At 54.0% G+C, this 19742-nt stretch overlaps 8 protein-coding genes across 8 annotated transcripts; 4 read left to right on the top strand and 4 right to left on the bottom strand.

The window, feature by feature from the left end:
• Positions 1–568: 568 nt before the first annotated feature.
• EsH8_VIII_000531 (RmlC-like cupin domain-containing protein) lies at positions 569–1320 on the bottom strand (the record flags this gene model as incomplete). The annotated part of the gene is made up of 3 exons (XM_083269573.1): positions 569–693; positions 744–993; positions 1048–1320. 3 exons carry the CDS (start codon positions 1318–1320, stop codon positions 569–571), a joined length of 648 nt encoding a protein of 215 aa, XP_083129341.1.
• An 877-nt stretch (positions 1321–2197) lies between these two features.
• EsH8_VIII_000530 (voltage-dependent anion channel) lies at positions 2198–3699 on the top strand (the record flags this gene model as incomplete). The annotated part of the gene is made up of 5 exons (XM_083269572.1): positions 2198–2367; positions 2417–2658; positions 2714–2843; positions 2899–3496; positions 3553–3699. 5 exons carry the CDS (start codon positions 2198–2200, stop codon positions 3697–3699), a joined length of 1287 nt encoding a protein of 428 aa, XP_083129340.1.
• An 894-nt stretch (positions 3700–4593) lies between these two features.
• EsH8_VIII_000529 (protein TYW1) lies at positions 4594–6997 on the top strand (the record flags this gene model as incomplete). The annotated part of the gene is made up of 2 exons (XM_083269571.1): positions 4594–4639; positions 4701–6997. 2 exons carry the CDS (start codon positions 4594–4596, stop codon positions 6995–6997), a joined length of 2343 nt encoding a protein of 780 aa, XP_083129339.1.
• Positions 6998–7415: 418 nt separating this feature from the next.
• EsH8_VIII_000528 (TOM complex receptor protein TOM20) lies at positions 7416–8198 on the bottom strand (the record flags this gene model as incomplete). The annotated part of the gene is made up of 4 exons (XM_083269570.1): positions 7416–7532; positions 7599–7699; positions 7773–8018; positions 8135–8198. 4 exons carry the CDS (start codon positions 8196–8198, stop codon positions 7416–7418), a joined length of 528 nt encoding a protein of 175 aa, XP_083129338.1.
• Positions 8199–8841: 643 nt separating this feature from the next.
• Positions 8842–11107, top strand: EsH8_VIII_000527 (exocyst subunit EXO84; the record flags this gene model as incomplete). Its single annotated transcript, XM_083269569.1, has 4 exons — positions 8842–9054; positions 9147–9369; positions 9423–10692; positions 10744–11107. 4 exons carry the CDS (start codon positions 8842–8844, stop codon positions 11105–11107), a joined length of 2070 nt encoding a protein of 689 aa, XP_083129337.1.
• A 1134-nt stretch (positions 11108–12241) lies between these two features.
• Positions 12242–13595, top strand: EsH8_VIII_000526 (Metallo-dependent phosphatase-like protein; the record flags this gene model as incomplete). The annotated part of the gene is made up of 6 exons (XM_083269568.1): positions 12242–12400; positions 12553–12594; positions 12647–12752; positions 12809–13342; positions 13395–13467; positions 13523–13595. The coding sequence occupies 6 exons, from the start codon at positions 12242–12244 to the stop codon at positions 13593–13595; spliced, it is 987 nt and encodes a 328-aa protein (XP_083129336.1).
• Positions 13596–14194: 599 nt separating this feature from the next.
• Positions 14195–15546, bottom strand: EsH8_VIII_000525 (uncharacterized protein; the record flags this gene model as incomplete). The annotated part of the gene is made up of 2 exons (XM_083269567.1): positions 14195–15454; positions 15520–15546. 2 exons carry the CDS (start codon positions 15544–15546, stop codon positions 14195–14197), a joined length of 1287 nt encoding a protein of 428 aa, XP_083129335.1.
• Positions 15547–15629: 83 nt separating this feature from the next.
• EsH8_VIII_000524 (uncharacterized protein) lies at positions 15630–15962 on the bottom strand (the record flags this gene model as incomplete). The annotated part of the gene is made up of 1 exon (XM_083269566.1): positions 15630–15962. One exon carries the CDS (start codon positions 15960–15962, stop codon positions 15630–15632), a length of 333 nt encoding a protein of 110 aa, XP_083129334.1.
• Positions 15963–19742: the final 3780 nt, after the last annotated feature.

Genomic DNA, 19742 nt, shown 5'->3' with positions numbered 1-19742 from the left:
GCGACGACGCGCCTCGCCTACTGATGTCCAAGGTGGTGTCGGTGCAGGGATCCATTTTCACGCGAAAGCATGTGAGGCTTGGGTGGAGTGGCTGAAGTGGGCCCGCGCCAAAAAGAGTGGCTCAAATGAACGAGCACGCCATCGGGGGCAGGTCCACCACAACCAATGGCCATCGATTGCAAAAATCACGACATTTCACGTGACCAGCCTTGGGGCCCGTTTGGGTTGTCTCTGGCCAACGATGACAACTCTGCGGCTCTTACACCTTCACAACCTCACTTCATTCATATTTTCTTGTTTCAGGCAATTGTCTGTCGAATTCGCTATCGTCTGGTACCCAAAAAACATACGGAAACGCGGCAGGTTGAGCTCCTCGTCGGTGTCTATCCACCATACATGGTGGATAGAGCCATCATACCATCGTCAGTCATCAGTCTACCGACAAGCGCACTTCGGCTGTCGGCAATCTCGGTCTTATATCAAAACAGGCCTCCACAAAGCTCGGTATCGGCATCGAAGCAAAAGACGCAAACTCCCAAACGATACTGGATATCATCGGTACCACCAGTTACTGTTTCGGCAGTCGGCGGCCGTACGCCGAGTAGTAGCCGCACTTGGCTACATGGCTGCTCTTGCTTGTCTTCTCATTGAAGATGTTGCACCCTCCCTTAGCAACATTGGGAGGAGTGTAAACTGCGACTTTGTCAGCCAAGATGTGGTGGAGTCGACGAAGCGAAACCTACGATGAAGGGACACGGCGAAGTCGCTACCCCTGTTGCAGACTCGGTGAACACCAAGTTCGTCTGCCATGTATGCTACTGCATTTTCCTTGTGTGTTCTTTCAGAGATTACCTTCATGGGTTGCTCTTCGTTGCCCTCCGGGAAGGCATATCGGATCTCAGTCAAGTCGCCTTTGAGAATCTTCATGAGGCAATGAGCATTGCCGTGGTCGTGGATGGGACTGCCTTTGCCAGGCGTCCAGACAAGCACAAGCTGTGCGGCGTTAGCCTACATGTCTACCACAAAGTTGTGGTGTTGTCTACTCACAAGGTTGCTTTTGCCGTTGCCTTCATCAACAAGGTTGCGTGTGTATCCCATGCTCTTCTCTGCGAATGCAAACTGTATCCACTCGCTCTCCGTTGTGTTATACTCTTCCATCAGCTTCATCAACTCCTGAACGTCGACGTCAGCCGAGTCTAGCCCCGACGACGGACCAAGCGCCTCCTTCAACTCCAACACGAGCTCGTCGAACCGATTGCTGTCGCTCTTGAGGCTGTGCCCGAAGGCAGAAGTGATCTTGGTCAGGATGCTGATGGCCATGGCTATGGATTCTATCAAAGATTGTTGCTCTTGATGGGTTGTGTTGTCAGGATTCGGTGTGCGGGGTCTCGATTCTTTACTCTCTGGTGATACGATTCTGTCTGGTCACCGGGTCGGGCTGGCATTACCTGATAGAAATGGGCGGGATTGGCGGAACTACTGGTTGATCCGACCTCGGACGGTGGGTCGTCTTGACGGACCTATCTGTCTCTGAGACAGGGGAGACTGCCCACGTTGATAAAGCCGCGGGCACTTTGTCGGCGACCATTTTGTCGCTGGTGGACGGTCTCCAAAAATACAGGTTTCTGGTTGGACGAGATAGCCATTTGGCCTTTTGCTACTTGAGTGATCCCGGTAAAGCCGCTGATAGGCGACGGACGGCTCCAGTACTTGGTGGTGGTCAGATGGCCAAACATCAGACAGAATGGGTCTGGATAGAGTTTCGCGGTGCAAGCTCTAGTTAATTGCAGACATGACGGCTCACTCAATTTATGCAGGCATGCAATATGAAAACCGGATGCTCATATGTGTTTTCTCGTTTTCCTGAGGTCGAATGGCTGGACCCATTTAAACGGCGTGGCCGATAACCGCGTTGCCTCGTACGGAGTCAGCTGGGTGGGTCTGGTGGGTCATGGCCGGAATGGGGGTTCGCTACTGTATTACTCACACTAAGAGATTGCGCAGCAGCTAGCACAAGGTCGAAAAAGGTACAGTCGCCACTGACCATTTTCTTCCTGGGATAGCTAAGCAAATGAAAATAACAAACCATCTATCTTGTCCCTCAATCTTTGTCTTATTTGAAGTGACTTCGTAAAAAATCCACCGTCTCTCGATTCCCAAGAAGCCCTTGCCTTGGTTGCGGGGTGTTCCAATTAGGATGGCAAGTGTTAGTGCGACGGTGACTCTTCAGTCAGGAACACAACATGCCAGTGCGAGGCAAGTTGCCTCGGAACAAATGAATCAAGGCGACAGATCTCCATGTACACCTTGTACACCTTGTAAAGAGGATGTAGGCTGGAGAAAGATTGTCAGAAATTTTACGCCATCGTAAGCAGCATCTGGTGTTTATTTGCCGGGCATGGTTAACTTCCTGTAGATGGTTCGCCGTTACAATGGGGACGGGTATAGTCTCCGTCCTTCTTCACAACCTCCCCTACAACACAATATGGATCTCACACGGGCTCGCCGTAGCTTTCTTCATCCTCAACATCGCTCTCTTTACTGTATTCACCGCAATCACAATCCTGCGCTATGCGCTCTACCCTGAGATATGGAAGGCCATGGTCATACACCCTGCTCAATCTATGTTCCTTGGATGTTTTCCCATGGGATTTGCGAGTGAGTGTCGGCTCTTTGCAACTAGCTGCAGCATATGCTGATATTACTCCATTAGCTATCATCAATATGATGGTCTTCGTTTGTGCCCCCGCTTGGGGTCAATGGGTCGTTTCCTGGGCTTGGGGCTTCTGGTGGCTGGATGCCGCTCTATCACTGGCAACATGTATTACGGTGCCGTTCGTCATGTAAGTGAATTCCCAAGCTTGAGAATATTCGGCGCTGATTATATGTTTACAAAAGGATTCATCAACACCGACCAGGACTTCAAGCAGTTACAGCCGCAAGCCTGCTGCCAATCGTACCGGTTGTGGTCGCTTCTTCCACAGGCGGTATCGTTGCTGAGGCTCTCTCCAACCCAGACCAAGCATTTATCACCCTCATTGTGTCCTACATTCTCTGGGGCATTGGAATATGCTTTTCGGGCATGGTCCTCGCATTGTACTTTCACCGTCTGACCATCCACAGTCTCCCGTCAAAGGAGGCCATTGTCTCTGTCTTTTTGCCCATCGGCCCCTTAGGCCAGGGCGGTTTCGGCATACAGCAGCTTGGCAAGGTATCTCTTAAGCTGTTGCCGCAGATAACAGCATTCAATATGGCGGCACCGGGCGCCATACACGGCGGAGAGATACTCTACTTCCTGGGCATCTTTCTGGCACTTATAATGTGGGGTTTTGCTTTGGTATGGCTGTCTTTTGCGCTTGTCAGCATCGCAACAATGCAGAAGTTTCCCTTCAACATGGGATGGTGGGGATTTACGTTCCCCCTTGGTGTGCTGGCTACCTGTACGGGCATGCTGGCGCAGGATCTTGACAGCGCGTTCTTCAGGGTCATGACTATGGTTTGTCCCCCCTTTTCTAGCTGCCGGGCGGGATCGTCTTGCTAACTAGCTATCAGATATTCTCGCTTTCTGTCTGCCTCCTTTGGCTTCTGGTTGCCGTCAGGACATTCCATCAAGCCATATCTGGAGACATCTTTTTCGCACCCTGCTTGAAGGACTTGAGGGATAAGCAAGCCCAGGCAGGGTCAGATCGAAGGGCTTAAAGAACGCAGAGGCTGGCTTCGATATTATCATGCTCAGGGAACAGGAAAATGTACATAAAATGCCGAATGAATTGAGTGGGTGGTGCGTGCATAGACAAACTAGCTGCTTATACTGGACAAACGCCGTGATGTCGGTGCTATTAGATGTGTATGAAATTCATTCAAGATTATTGGAGGCAGTCTTATGTTCTTTCCTACATTTTGTGGGCAACGTTCACCATCTCCAGTGTTGTGCTGAATCATCCTGAAACTACCTAGATTTGATGGTGGAAACAACCATAGTCACATTTTGCCGCAGTGTGCTGTGCTTGGCCGAAATTGCTTCTCACCTCAACCCACAAGCCCATAATAGTAATTCATGAGTATACTAAGCCAACATGGAAGATTCTACCTGTATGACACGTCGCAATTACAACACAAGAGGTGTGCACGATTCTCTGAATATATCACCAAGCTGGCATTGTGCTTCTTGGAGTTGCCGTTTTTCGAGGTATCAACCTGTAGCCGTGCTTGTAATTATACCAAGTTATCTCTTGATTTACCTTACCAAAAAGGTGCCCACGAGTAGCAGTTTTCGTATTTTCCTGCTTGAGTGCTCGTTTCAAGTGTTGGAAGGTCCTAAGTTGCATGGGTAGCAGATGGGGACCCCAAAAGGCGCTAATGGCGGGGTTGATGAGGTGCAGTGCAGGCCTAAAATTTTGTGGCGGGGCACCACCAACTCCTGGCGAGCCGCTGGGAAACTTTGGATAATAATTGCAATTGCGCTCGCACCCACTGGTCGACGACATTTCCCACCCCGCCACCAGATGCGACTTCAAGAAGCCCTTCGCGACGCTTGAAGTGACACAGCATCCGCGCAGCTCGCACTCGAGAACTGGAGCCCATTGATTCACAATGGCGCTCTCTCTCGAACCCGCGGGGTTCAAATCCATGCTGAATAGTAAGTTGCTGCGATCGCGTCGCCACCGGTTCATTGTCCCACGCTGACTCCTTGTACGTAGACTTCCACGATGCGTGGCAGCAGGTTCGCATTCCTGTAATCCTGTTCACGGCTTTCGGTCTGCTCGTCTTCCGTTTCTACCTCCACAGCACTGAGGAGAAGGGAGAATTGAAGGCACTGCCCAAGGTGTACAATGAAGAGAAGGCCAAGCCTAATCCTGAGCCCAAGCCCGAGCCCGTCGAGGAAAAGAAGAGTGCGAAATCCAGCCCTGCGACCGAGTTGAAGGCGCCGAAATCGAATGGACCCAAGCGAATAAAGGGCGGTTTGGTCAAGCGACCCTCGACGGAATTGGAGAAAGGCGAATCTCTGGCCCAGAGGGTACGGCCTCTGATCTTCTTCTCCAGCATCACCGCAAACACGCCCAAGATCGCGAAGGAGTATGCAGAGCGCCTGGGAAAGGACCTCCAAAAGACTGCCGCAGGCACCGGTTGCAATTTCTCGGCCCCAGAAGTCTTAGACCTTGCCGAGGTTGACTTCGATGACTACTTCATCACCCCGCCCAAGTCGGAGGACGACCCTGCCGAGCTTTTCTACTTGTTCCTGCTACCAAGCTACAATATCGATACGATTAACGATACCTTCTTGGAACATCTTCAGGAAACTCACCACGACTTCCGTATTGATACCGCTCCCCTGTCGTCGCTTCTTGGATATTCCGTGTTCGGTTTTGGTGACAGGGAGGGATGGCCGACGGAGGACGAGGGCTTCTGTTTCCAGGCCAAGGAGGTCGACAAGTGGATGGCCAAGCTGACAGGCCGCAAGAGAGCCTTCCCGGTTGGAATGGGCGACACAAAGAAGGATTACGCTGAAAGGTTGTCCGAATGGTCTGACGGCGTCGTTGACGTGCTCGGTATGTTGGCGAAGACGGGCAGTCTGGGCGAAGGCCTCCCTGGAAGTGGCGCGCCGGATGAGAGCGACGACGAATCTGCGGAAGAGGAAGACGACGAGGTTCTTATCGAGGACTCGGAAGCGAAGCCCGAGAAGCTCAAGAGCCGCAAGAACATTGACGATGTCGAGGATCTTGGACGCATCATGAAGAGCTCTGGACCCGACGCTGACACAACTGGCCGCGCGGCGCCCATCGCTGTAGACTTCACGACGTACGGAAAAGCCACGCAAAAGAAGACGCCCGTGTCAGCTGCCAAGGAGATGGTGCCCAAGAACTCGCCCACCTATGCTTCGCTCACGAAACAAGGCTACTCCATCGTAGGTTCTCACTCTGGAGTCAAGATCTGTCGCTGGACCAAATCCGCCCTCCGGGGTCGCGGTTCGTGCTACAAGTACTCTTTCTACGGTATCAACTCTCACCAGTGCATGGAAACAACACCGTCGCTGTCCTGCTCGAACAAGTGCGTCTTCTGCTGGAGACATGGTACAAACCCTGTCGGTACGACGTGGCGATGGGTTGTCGACCCGCCTGAACTCATCTTCGACGGCGTCAAGGCCAATCACTATAACAAGATCAAGATGCTCCGCGGCGTTCCTGGCGTCAGAGCGGAGAGATTCGCAGAGGCTATGCGGATTCGGCACTGCGCACTTTCACTCGTTGGCGAGCCCATCTTCTATCCTTACATCAACGAATTCCTTGGCATGCTCCATGCGGAGCGCATCTCTTCTTTCCTCGTTTGCAATGCCCAGCACCCGGATCAACTCGCCGCTCTCAAGGCTGTAACGCAGCTCTACGTCTCCATCGACGCATCCAACAAAGAGTCACTCAGAAAGATCGATCGTCCCTTGCACCGAGATTTCTGGGAGCGCTTCCAGAGGTGTCTGGACATTCTGAGAGAAAAGCGTTTCAAGCACCGTACCGTCTTCCGTTTGACTTTGGTCAAGGGCTTCAACGTCGACGACGAGGTCGAAGGCTACGCCCAACTCGTGGAGAAGGGTCTCCCCTGCTTCGTCGAGATCAAGGGCGTCACATACTGCGGCACCTCGACAGCGTCAAACGCCGGGCTGAGCATGTCGAACGTGCCCTTTTACTGGGAAGTGCAGGAGTTCGTCAGGGCCCTGGAAAAGAGGCTTAACGAGAAGGGGCTTAAATATGGTATCGCGGCGGAGCACGCCCACAGCTGTTGCGTTCTGCTCGCGAGTGACCGATTCTACGTCGATGGGAAGTGGCACCCTCGTATTGACTACCAGCGGTTCTTCGAGCTGCTAGAGGAGCGGGGTCCTGACGGAGACTGGAAGCCGGAGGATTACATGGGCGATGCGACGCCCGAATGGGCAACTTGGGGCAACGGCGGCTTTGATCCCAGAGACGACAGGGTTGACAGGAAGGGCAGGAAAATTGAGAGCTAGTTGATGAGGAGTAATTAAACGAGAATCAGTGTTCTGCGAAAAGGGAAAGAACACATAAAATGGACCAGCCGCATGCTTTTTAAGGAGCGAGACAAGTATTATGAAATTGTGGAATTTCGTAAACCCTCTTGCCTATTCGTCCTGCCAGGATCGTCAATATACACATGGTTTCCTTTACAAAACCTTCTATCAAAACAGCCCAGCCGGCCAGGTATTGTACATTGAAAAGTCGTAATTCCTCCTTTCTCTTTCGCGGGATGCTGGGGATTACGGATGGATGATGATGCAGCCTCACGCCATTGGTGGTGTGACTGCGGGTTTTTGGTGCGCGGAAAGGTTTCCAGTCGGGGGGTTTGGGAACGTAAGAGTGGAGGGGACTCGTAATGATTGGGAGTAGCAACGTCGAAACGAGGCTATTTTAGTCCAGGCCAACAGTGGGCATGTCGCTGAGGTTGGCGTTGATGCCGCCGGTGTACTGGCCGATGTTGAGAGAGGAGTCGTAGGCAATCATCTCAGCCAGGACATCGAGGACAGGCTAGAAAGAGTATTAGCTATCGCCCCATCGATTTCAAGCCGTTGTAATCATCGTTGGTTTGCTTACCTTAGGAACAGTCTTGTCGTAGATGCCGATCAGGTCACCGGGCGTAGGGTAGACCTTCAGACCCTTGTAGAACGCAAGCGCAGCTTCAACAGCGCGCGTGGCTATGACATTAACAACTGTCAGCAAATGCAACTTGACTCTTCCGGAACATTTCCGCACGGGGGGAGAACGAACGGTCTGCGGAAAGGGTCTCTCCCTCGGAAACCTGCTGGAGGAAGTATGCCTCCTTGGACTCAACGTCCGTGGGGAAGCCCTCCTCCTTGGCTTCGTCGACGGCCTGCTTGATTGCATGCCGCTGGCGGACGGTCTCCTGCGCAGCCTCCTCCTTCTCAGCCTTGTGCTGTCGGCGCTCGTTTCGGCGCAGCTCTCTCCGGAACTCAGCCTTGTTGCGGCGCTGGTAGTCGAAGAAGGCGGCGTAGGCTTTCGGGCATCGAAGTCAGCAAAATAGCTCCATACAACCAATGCCTTGATGTCACCAGACATCGGAAAAACCCAGGATTGATCTCGAGGCGCATGGAGTGTTGAAGCAGACTCACCAACCAAGCCGGTAACGGCGGCGGCAATTGATGCCGTCACTAACGTCGACGTTTGCTGGGACATTTTGGGGGATTTGGATAGAGTGGACGGGGTGGCTCGGAGCTTGCAGCGATGAAGCAGAGAGAGGTTCGAAGATTGACGAGGGGGCGATGCTGCGATTTGAGAGTTGGGATGGTTGGAGGGCCGGGGCAACTGGCGAGGTTTCGTTGTCGGAGTAAATATCGAAGGAAAGAAGCTCTATCGGGAATTGATGGAGCTTCCTCTACCAATTTTTTTTAGCCTCTGCGCCATCGTTCCCAGGTCGCGTTCCTTGCCAAGCAGCCGCTGGGTGGGTCATTTGCACGGGCCAGAGAAAGGTACGTATCCAATCGACAGCTCACACTGCTGGGGGACACGGAGACTGACCGCTGGGCAATGGCAACATGGCTACGTAGCGGGATGGGTGCCGCAGTGCGCCCAGTCCACTGCCCACGCCCATCTTAAGGTAATGTCCAACGTGCAGGGGTGCCGTCTTCCTCAACGGCCACAGTACGGCACGGCAGCTTCCCATTCCACGGACTGTAGGTGCATGAAACAACATCAACCCGACCTGCAACTTCACAAAGGGCATTGTCCCTAGCCTTTCTGCGCCCGATCTTCCTCCACGCGCGATCGGTGCCTATAAACCCCAGCTTCTCTGAGCAACACAACAATTCAATTGCCCAACATGTCCGAAGACCGGGAGCGCAGCAAGATCTCTCTTAGAAGCGGCAAGAGGAAGGGCCGGCCACAGATTAGCGCACCGCGCCAGATTTCGGAGCCTATTCTACAAGATGGATCAGGTCCGGTCCGGCCTACTGGCTCGAGGCCGATGGCCGATGCAGGTCCCTCCCAGGTACCGCCGCGGCTTCGACCACCGCCGCAAGCTGGAGGCGGAAAGGTAAGCGAATCTCCAAGTTGCCTGCCCATTCAGGGAGCGGGTGGACAGAGGGCGAAGATGAGGCTCCTGAAGCTGACAGGGAGAGATTATAGACCTCAGACTTGGTAAAACGGCGATACTCGACGCGGTTTAACAATCTGCCCAGCGACTTCGACGTGAACAACCCCCCGGTACCTGCGATGCCATCCCTCGACAAGTACGAGTCCCGTCAGCGCAGAGCAGCTCGGCCACCTCCCAGTCGCGGAGGCGACACGGCCCCAGCTCCAGTTGTCGATATCAAGACCTTGCGAGACCCTGGTTTGGTTCCGGACCAATGTGAGCCCCGGCCCTACCATTTGCTTCTCTTCAAGCAACTAACTCGACTGCAGATGTCGCCAGTTTACTCAGCGAGGCTTCTGAGGACCAGATCCGCGAATTTGAGGATAACCTGCGCAACCTCAAGAGCCGTGCCAACGCGGATCTTCAGCAGAACGTAATGCAAAACCGCACACAATTCATCAAGATCAGCAAAGAGGCCGAAAAGCTCAAGGGCGAGATGCGGGCATTGAAGAACCTCATGACGGACCTTAAGGTGAACACAACAGCTTTACGCCAAGCCTCAAACAACGGCAACGACGATTCATCCGGCCTTAACGGGGAGCTTTCGACAGGCATGAGCAAGAGGGACAAGCGAAGCTCAGTCGCAGATCGAAGCGCTCTCTGGAATTCACAGATGCAGGCCTTGTTCAAGAATGTTGAGGGATCTCAGAAGTTCCTGCCCAACTCTTCTCGTCGTCACGTTATTCAGAACGCGGGAGCGTGGATCGAACTGGACAACGCCACTTACAAGTCCCGTCGGGCGATGCAGATATTCCTTCTGAACGACCACTTGCTCATTGCTTCTCGGAAGAAGAGAAAGGCGGATGTGCCCCCTCGCGAGGCACAGGGCCCGCTGGTCAAGCTGGTCGCTGATCGTTGCTGGCCGCTTCTCGACATTGAGGTAGTTGACATGGCAGGATCGAGCGATTCCTCCACGACAAGAAACAAGCTGGCAGATGCGGTTATGGTTAGAGGCGTTGGCCAAGAATCCGTCATCTACCGCACAGAGAAGCCTGAAGATACAGAGAAGAACAGCCTGCTTCTCAACATGCGCAAGGCTGTAGAAGAACTACGTAAAGAGCGACAATCAGAGTTGGAAGCCAACAACAAGGCCAAGGAAACTATCAACTACTTTGCATCCAGAGATCCCGGTCTGCTTCAGAAGACGGAGCTGTTGGAGACCTTGTCTGACATCAAGGACATGCTCATCGACGTGGATGGAAAGCAGCAGAACCTAAGATGGGTAGAAAGTCAGATGGATGAGCTAGACATCGATATTGCGTTACAGAACTTTGAGCCGGCTGTAGATCGCGTCGAGAAGCTCAAGAACCTCGCTCGAGGTCTGAAGAACAACGCGGTGGCGCAGGACTTCATCAGCTTCAAGGTCGAAGAACGATGCGCAAAGTTGGCGGGCATGATTATTCGCGAGTTGGAGACGACGCATACTGCGCCCACAAAAAACAAACGCAATATCACCCGGCTGGCTAGACTTGGCTACGAGGATAGAGCCCGCGAAGCCTATTTGGTAGCCAGGCATGGAATCATCCAGAAGCGATCAAGGTAAGGCATTGTTGCAAAACCTTCCAATCTCGGTGCTGACATATTCTCCAGACAATGCATATTCCAAGGTGACTTGCACTTATACATCTGGGAGATCTCATTCGTTTACTTCTCTCTCATCCGTAACACTGTTAGCAGCTTTCATGCATGCTTCCCCCCGCCTATGATGAGCGCTTGTGTCAAATGGGCCAAGGAAGAAGTGGAAACGTTTAATGCCATCCTCGCCCGCCAGCTCAGTGGCACCGAGCGCGGCGGCAAAGTCTGGAACGACTGCATGGAGCGTGCTCATGAGCACGCAAAGATGCTAAACGAGGTACAGCTGGACTTCCGCAATTTAGTAGGGCGTGATTTGGAGCAGGTCTCTGAGGTTGCTAGCCCACGCGGACTTGGATTGTCACTAAAAAGTGCGGCCTGAGTATTCTCGAGTCTTGTTACACACAGACGAGGGAAGCCATAGGTGGCACTGATGGGTGTTGGCAACGGTAATGGCGAGGGTTATAGGAAATGACTGACGGGCTCAAGATTACTGCTTTGTGTGTTTAGTGAAGAGTCAAGTAGATGGTACCGAGACATTGGGGGTGGAGTGACGTTGAGAGTATGGTCACTGGCATGCGTTAAAGTATTGCTTTGGGCCACTTAAGGCTAACTCGGCCCCCTTGCCTGTAATTGCACCTGACGATGTTTGTTACTTAAAGGAAATGGTAAAATAACATGGGCTACACGGCTTGCATCAAAATTCGCAATGAAGATACGAAAAGAAGTCGTGTTGAGATATTAGTGAATAAGACCAACTCGGGTCTCTGGAGGTGTTAAATGCCTTAGGTAAATAAGCTCAGGGGTAAATCGAGGTTGCTCGAGGTTCCTTACTTCCTGTAGAGACCCTTATGACGGGGTAATTCAACAAGTGGGTGTGATGAAAGGGAGAGCCCCGCCTCGATAGCGGGTTAAGCGAATCCAGGCGGGGGGTACCTCACGTTCAAGGCAATTTCCTACAGCCAGTCTCCCGTCCCGTATGGCTTGACACTTGTCTTGCCTAGTGTAGCCCCATTCCGTGTTCCTCTTGCCCCCCGGTCTAGTCCTTGCTGCAACCAGCAAAGCAAAGCACCGCACCGCACCCGCCGCACCAGCGCCAGCACCAGCACCAGCACCAGCAAGCACCAGCAAGCACCACCTTCCACATCGCAAAAATCCCCGGCGCCCAACATCAACGCCCTCCTCATCAAACCAGCAACAGAGAACATAATCCCGCTTCACCCCACTCTGCGCGAACGCTTCCCCCGCCGTGTTTCCCCTGCGCCGAATACTCGATTGCGTCTTTCTTATCTGGCCTCGGACGAAGCTCTGACCGCCTTTGACGATTCGCCGCCAGCCCCACGTTCGGATTGAGGTGCTGTGCTAATCTGAATACCGCGACCGGCTGCTGAAAACAACGTCATCCTCCCCCAACACGACGACGACGCTGCTACCCTTGCTTTGCCCCCTCCTGCCTCTAGCGACAGGGTGCCCTATCTTCAGCCCGAACATCTCAATCGATTAGACGACTTCCAGCATGGATACGAACATGGAGGATGTCGGCCGCGTCCCCGCCGACCTGCCCTCCGCCCAGAACCTCGAGCCCACCACGATCCCGACCCTAGATGGTTGGATCGAGAGCCTCATGACCTGCAAGCAGCTCGTCGAGGCTGATGTCCAGAGACTTTGCGAGAAGGTCAGTTCTCTGCCGCTGGTGATGATGAGGCCCACGATCCACGTTTCCCACCAGCTGTCGTCACAGCTGCGATTCCCCTTCGTGGTCTCCCCTCATCTCGAATCACCCCCTCTCGCGTGACCTCGAGGGACTTTGCTGACATCCATCAACAGGCGCGAGAAGTCTTGCAGGACGAGTCCAATGTGCAACCAGTCGTATGTGCTCCCGACCACAGGACAAGCGATTCCAGCTGACCCCCTCCTTCAGAAATGTCCTGTGACGGTGTGCGGTGATATTCACGGCCAATTCCACGATCTTATGGAGTTGTTCAAGATTGGCGGACCTAACCCCGACACCAACTATTTGTTCATGGGTATGCTTGCCTCGCTGATGCATGTGTTCTCGCGGATAGGAGCTTACTCTGACTAGGTGATTACGTCGACCGAGGCTACTACTCTGTCGAGACGGTGACTCTGCTCGTCGCCCTCAAGATCCGATACCCCCAGCGCATTACCATCCTCCGTGGTAACCACGAGTCTCGTCAGATCACCCAAGTCTATGGCTTCTACGACGAGTGCCTCCGGAAATACGGTAACGCCAATGTGTGGAAATACTTCACGGATCTCTTCGACTACCTCCCCCTTACCGCTTTGATCGACAACCAGATCTTCTGCTTGCACGGCGGCCTGTCCCCCAGTATCGACACCCTTGATAACATTAGGGCTCTTGACAGAATTCAGGAGGTGCCCCACGAGGGCCCAATGTGCGACCTTCTCTGGTCCGATCCCGATGACCGATGCGGATGGGGTATCTCTCCTCGTGGTGCTGGCTACACGTTCGGCCAGGATATTTCCGAGGCTTTCAACCACAACAACGGCCTGACGCTTATTGCGCGTGCCCATCAGCTTGTGATGGAGGGCTACAACTGGTCGCAAGACAGAAATGTGGTGACCATTTTCTCTGGTGAGCCACTTCTCCACTTGGTGGCATGGGCAATGGTGACTAACGAGTGCAGCACCCAACTACTGCTACAGATGCGGTAACCAGGCGGCGATCATGGAAATCGACGAACATCTCAAGTACACATTGTAAGTACCGGTATATCCAAGTGTTTCTGAAGGGTGGGAAACTGACCACGCACAGCCTGCAATTCGACCCTTGCCCGAGAGCCGGCGAGCCGATGGTCTCGAGACGCACGCCCGACTACTTCCTCTGATCACCTATTCGATACCCCTACTGCTTATCATCCGGAGCGTTCTGGATGCTATCCATGGAAGAGATTCGAAAGATACGGGGGCGTGCATGCTCAACCTGCATTGGTGCTTGGAGGAGTCTAATCTTGTAAGATTACAACAAAGCCAAGAGAACCAATGTACTCCCAAGAGAGAGATTTTGCGTTGGGCGTCATGATAGAGGGAGAGGGGGAACGGCCCAGGAAGCTCGAGCTCGGGCGCGAGCCCTCCCTCGCCCAAGGGGGTTTGGTGCTCCCTAAACCCTCTGCCATCGCGTTAGATACTCGTCCAAGACCGCCGGCAACAAGAAGGTGTCGATGCTAATGATAAGCTGATGTTACAATTTGTTTGTTCTGCTTGCTGGCGTTACTACAACACGCCTGTATGGAAATTGGAAATGCCGAGGCAGTCCCTGAAGCTCTGCCTCCCTTGAAAGCCATCTATGTACATGACAAATGACCGCCAACGCCTGCCGGTGCGCATGACAAAGCCCCGAACTATGCATTACACGATCAAACATTGGCCGGCGGAGCGGTTTGTTTGCCCGCCACCTTTTGACTGTTGTTGCAGCCAGCTTTCCCCCTCACCTGCGACGACTTCGGCGACGTTCGTGGCTGCGCCTCCTTTCCCTACTTCTCCTTCTCTTCGATGGCCTGCCCCTCGGTTTTTTCTCGCGTTCTCGCTCCCGGAAGGTCTCCCTGGTCTCCCTGGCGCCCCCGCCCCCGTTGATCTCGTTGCTAATTTCCTCAGACTGACTACTGCGCGAGGAGCGTGTCCCGCTGCCGCTGCCGCTGCCGCTACCGGACAAGTAACTGCTGCGAGACAGGTAATCGGTCCGGGACAAATAGCTGCTCTGGGAAAGGTAGTCGCTGCGGGCCAAGTAGCCACTCGGGGTCAGGTACTCGGTACGGGACGAGCGCCTCTCCCTAACGCTCACGCGGGCCGCAAGGCCGCTGACGCGCTTGTAGGCGTGCTGGCCCTTTGCATAGTCGCCGGGCTTCCCCGCCTTGTCGGGAACGTGGAAGCGTTGGTCGAAGCGCATGAGGGCGTAGGTGAAGACGACGACGAGCTCGAGGTCGTAGTTGAAGATGTAGTAACAAGCCTTGTGATGCCACCACGCCGGCGCCCAGGCGGGGCGGACGGCGTAAACCACGGCGCAGCGGTAGGCGGCGCCGATAGTGAGCAGCGTCGCGGTGAGGAGGACGATGAGGATCTTTGTAGAGAGGCTGCCGTACCCGAACGGTTCGGGGCGGCGGCGACCCGGGTAGAAGGCGGCGAAGAGGAGGATTGGGATGGGGAGGAAGGCGATGAGGGCGAGGGTCGTGGCGGTGAAGAGCTGGACGATGCGACACTGGTGAAGGTACTCGTAGACGAGGGTGTAGAAGCTTACGACGGTGGCGGTGACGGCGGATATGAGGCACGCGAGGGTGAGGAGGTAGAGGAATAGCATGAAGTAACCGACGTAGGGGTGCCAGCCAATGGTGGGGTGGAGGCCGCGGAGAAGGCGGTGGGTGAATATCAGGTTGAGGATGAAGAGGAGGACGACGCCTGCGGCGGCGAAGACATTGGCGGCAATGTTGAGGCTGACATTGAGAGGCTGGCTTGCCCAGGCTATGCGGAGAGAGAGAGCGATAATACGGGTCAGGCAGAAGCCGACGAGGACGCCCGAGGGGAGGAACTTGTGGCCGCTGGCCTTGTTGCGCACAAAGATTGCCAGGTTGAGGCCGGCACCGGCGGCAAATAGGACAATGAGGACGATGCAGATCGGCACGTCTACCCTCACTGTTGGGATGAGGCCGAGTAAGGCCACCTGTGGCTGGTATGGAGGCCCAGGGAGTGGCAGCTAAAGGCGACGATGTTAGTTATACGGCCATTATATGTAAGTAAAGCAAGGGGCGGATGACAAACCTCCCCGATGGGCGCAACAGCCGCCATTCTGGCGAGTGCTAGACTGAAGCTTTCCGCGGGCGTAAACCCCCCCGGTAAGGCCTGGCGGCGGCCACGATGGTATAAGGGATCTACAGCTGTTGAATGCCGGAGTTTGACGCTTCCCAGACAGTGCTCATTCTGGGGACGTCAAGCAGCGGGAGGCGACGTGAAGCAGCCTTGGCCTCCATTGTGCCCTGGGGTTGTTGGGCCGGGGCGAGAAGCCTTATTATTGTGCGCGCCAAAGATCCCGTCTGGACTTTGATGTCGTTAGCGTCGGCGAAAGGGTGCGTTGGCTCTGGGTATCTCGGCACGGACTGAGGGGGAGGAGACGACGCGAGCAAGGCGGGCGGGCGGGCGTGAAGTTTCAGCCCGTAGCGAGGCGAAAGAAAGCTGAAGGTCAGATCGGCACCATATCCGATCATTGTGGTCCCATTTAGTTTTCTGGGAAGAAGGCTGGAAAGCGATGAGTGAGTGGCGAGAGTTCGTCTCAATATATGGAATGGCGTTGCGGGAGGACACAAGATGGCAGTATATCGCATTGTCTCCTGAGGCCCAAGACTTTTGTTTGCAATCCTTCGCTGCTAGGTGTACAAAGGATTCCCCCCAGCTCGAGGATCGTCTCTCATCGACAGCTCGGAAACCGACTAGTAGGCGAACAGCGAACCCGAGGAACAGGTCTTCCCGCCCGAGTGGAGGCTACTCCAGACATGCGGTCGCGTGCGGCATGCAGGACCTCTGTAGGGTCGGATCTTTGACGAGGGACGCGCAAGTCATACTTGCGAGACATCCCAAACACTGTCAGAGAAGGCTTTGAAGCGCCATACGTCACCTTGCCGACGGGGCGGGTTTGGTTGGGTGGGCGCTTCATGGCACAAGGGCTGCGCTGCAGACAATTGTTCTCCCTCGGCCCTCCTGCTCACACGGCCACCTGGGACAATTAACGTCGGTGGTCCGCGTCTGTTGGACGTGCGCCGCTGCTAGTTTGCAGCGAAGTCAATGGCGGGGGACGCACTCACGGACCCTGGTGGCTGGGGACCGATGTGGTGTTCAAGCTTCAACTCACCCTCTTGGGAGCGGTTGATAATCCATTCCGAGGATTATGCGGCCCAGTTTGCGAATCTGGGTAGGAGGGAGGACGGTTGCAACTTGATTCTGAAACCGCGAATCTTCTGATCTTCAAGCAGCGACATCTGGATGACTTGACACTAAGAAGGTCACGACATCAACGCCAAGGCGCAGGTCGAGATTCCTCCAGAGCATTCTCTTTATTGTGTGCCTTAATCGGAACCTGCTCTTGGGCATATTTCAGATGGAAAGGGGCAAGCATTGTTTGATTCAACAAACCCGCACCAGTGCCTAACTCATCTAGACGCCGTTAGTTGTTGATGTTTGTTCCAAAAGTGAATAGGATATGTTCGCCTTCCCCCTGAATAGACATGTCTTGCAGTCGCTCAGACATATAGGGTCTTGGTAGACTGCTGTATTCGCACTCCTCTTGGACGCTGGCCGAGAAGATGAAGCCAGGAATAGCTTCTTCTCTGCTGGGCATCCTCGTAATATTCAGTTAAGCAACATTGATCAATAGGGTTTGATGTAATGCCAGATCAACCCTTTGCGTCCGCCACACCAGCAATGGGAAAGGCCAGGCCTTTGGTTTGCACAAACCCTGAAACCCGATACTAGCATGCTTAGCTGGGTTACTGGCCTTTAGTGTCGGACTTGGTCTCTCGCACCACTAGCTGCTCGGTCAGTTCCATGCACGGTTTGGCCTGGCCGAAGGGGTCCGATCCGTGAACAGAATAGAGCCATAGCTCAGTGGCAATTATTCAAGAAGAGGTAGGGCCGTCTAGAGAGAGCGTTTTGACGGCAGGTATTCGGGCGTGTACCACCATCGTAGACCGAAGTGAAAGAACCCGACGTAGACAAAAATGAACGATCAACCGTAGGCCAAACTTGGGAGATAGTTACCGAAGACAAGGGTTCCTTCATAACAAAGAGGCCGATATATGGAGACTCACGGAACAGAATAACACTGCGCGGTCTATGTAAATAACCCATCTGGGGAACATGAAGTCTTCTGATGGCATGATTCCCCTGCGCGCTGAACGTGGAGGGTGCCGCCGTATGCTCGGAAATGAGTCATCGGGACCATTCGGCATGTATTTGAAGCAGCAAGCGTCAAAATCAACGAACAGTGGCAGACAAAAAGCATGTATGCAGCTGTATGTGGTCGATCGCCGAGGCGGACGAGACAATGGCAGAAGCATAAATGGGTCGCTCGCGAGGTTGCGGCGATACATTAACACCACCAACGTCGCAACTGCCCAAGACCAGTAAGGTTCGGTTTTTGATGATGTATCAAACTGAGGGCAATCTCATCCTTGGAGTCAAATTTGAGGCTCGGTCATGCGCATGTCCCACTCGCATGATGTTGCCGCTGTCTAGTAATAGTCGTGGGTATATGTGTGCACACCCTCCTGATATTACCAACTTCAGTATTTGCAGACGTTGCACCGCTGTTTCGCCGAGTAAACAGGAATACATTGGCCAACCAACAGCCGTCAAAGGAGACCTACTTCAGTCGCTGTTTATGAATTGTCCCTCCATGAGCAAATGCCGGCGACTGTTTCTCTTCTCCATTTCATTGTGGGCATTGTTCCTTACTGGCAGTGGGGCCTGCATGGGGGATTTGGGGAACACAACCCGCTTGTGAGAATGTTCGATGTGCATACAAAGTAGTGTGATGAGCAACAGTCTCAAGTCAGGAGTCCTTTGTTGTCCTTTGTTGTCCTTTGTTGCTTAGAGAGCGCAACTGGAACGGGGTGGTTCGGGAGTTGGAGCAAGCTGCAGAGGCAGGTGGTCACGTCGCCCAAGAAGAAAGCTATTGTTTTCAACCCCACATCAAACGTTGACAGTAAACCCATGCCACCGGAATGCAGTCCCAGGCTCAACGGCGACACGCACGCTTGGATGCTCCCGCCCACCATCACTACTCATCTGGCATGAGACCAGTGTCTCAGGAACACACAGGGACTGATACCGGTACTGAGATCTGCCTAATGGATGATATGAGATACATGCGCAGGGCTAATATGAGGACGTCTGGTTAGGGACATCGCAGGAACCCACGAAAGCCTTGGAAAGTGACAATGTTTACATGTTATGTTTCCTCTGCCTCATTTTACTTCTGTCCGCTAATCAACTGCACGAGCTCTGATTAGGGTTGGATGTCGTCTCCGTGACGGCAGGTGTCAGACGGGAGGCCGGGCTGTGTCCGGTCGGGTCCTTGATCCACGGCAGCCAGCTCCATATCCGGCGCGTTTGGTTCGGCTTGATGAGCGACAATGCACCTTGAGTCGAGGTTGAAAAACTGTCGCAACTTTCAAGTGACGGTAAGTCCTGGTTGACAGGCGGGCGGGGTTTTGTTGATGGAGCAAGCACGAATCGGCAGCGTGCTGTCATTGGGCGGGTCATCCAAACGGCGTGTTCATCCATGGGGACAATCCGACGCAGCAGGTGATGTACTGTCCGTGCCACGCAGGGTAGGGGAGCGCTGGGGCACCTCTCATCTCGTAAACGCCTTTATCGTCTCTTGGACCAGTCGCCGGCGCGGTTTCTGGGTCAGGGAGCGTGGGAGCTTGCGCTGGACTTGCCCCACTTCCCCCGAAATCCCTGCCACAATGCTGGAGCAACGCCGAGCCCCCCCAATCAGAGGATGCGCATCCTTCCATATGAGACAACCTGTAAGTTGGTGTAATTTCTCTTGTTGCTTCCCTTGCCAAGTGCCCTGCTTGCTCCTCGAGCCTAATCGGCACTTTCTGGGTGTTTCTTTGCTGGGGGTCCCGTGTTTATCCTCTGCTTTGGGACGGACAGCTATGATGAGATACAGTCCCAGTTGCTCTGCTTTAAGCCACAGCTGCAGTCACCCAGTTTATGGTGTGTCACTGCGTCTGCAACTGCAGTGTGACTCCGTCGTGGCAGTACCTGCGTAAGTTCTGTGAGCAAGCTGGCACACCTCTGGAGGCATCAGGAGGGATGTATGCATTGTGCTTCACCGGCGCAAACCATACCACGTCCGCCAGTCTGCGAGCCGAGCACCAGTGTTCACTGATGTCTTCGATCGCTGAGTGGGCCGTGTTGCGAGTGGATTGTGCCCCGAATCCCCAAAAGCAGCCGGAATGAACGCATGAACAAAAGGATCT

Source organism: Colletotrichum jinshuiense, chromosome 8 (assembly GCF_051148585.1).
Source record: "Colletotrichum jinshuiense chromosome 8, complete sequence".
NCBI classification, from domain to species: Eukaryota; Fungi; Ascomycota; class Sordariomycetes; order Glomerellales; family Glomerellaceae; genus Colletotrichum; species Colletotrichum jinshuiense.
Note: the sequence above shows the minus strand (reverse complement) of the source record. Positions and strands in the feature narration are given on the sequence as shown.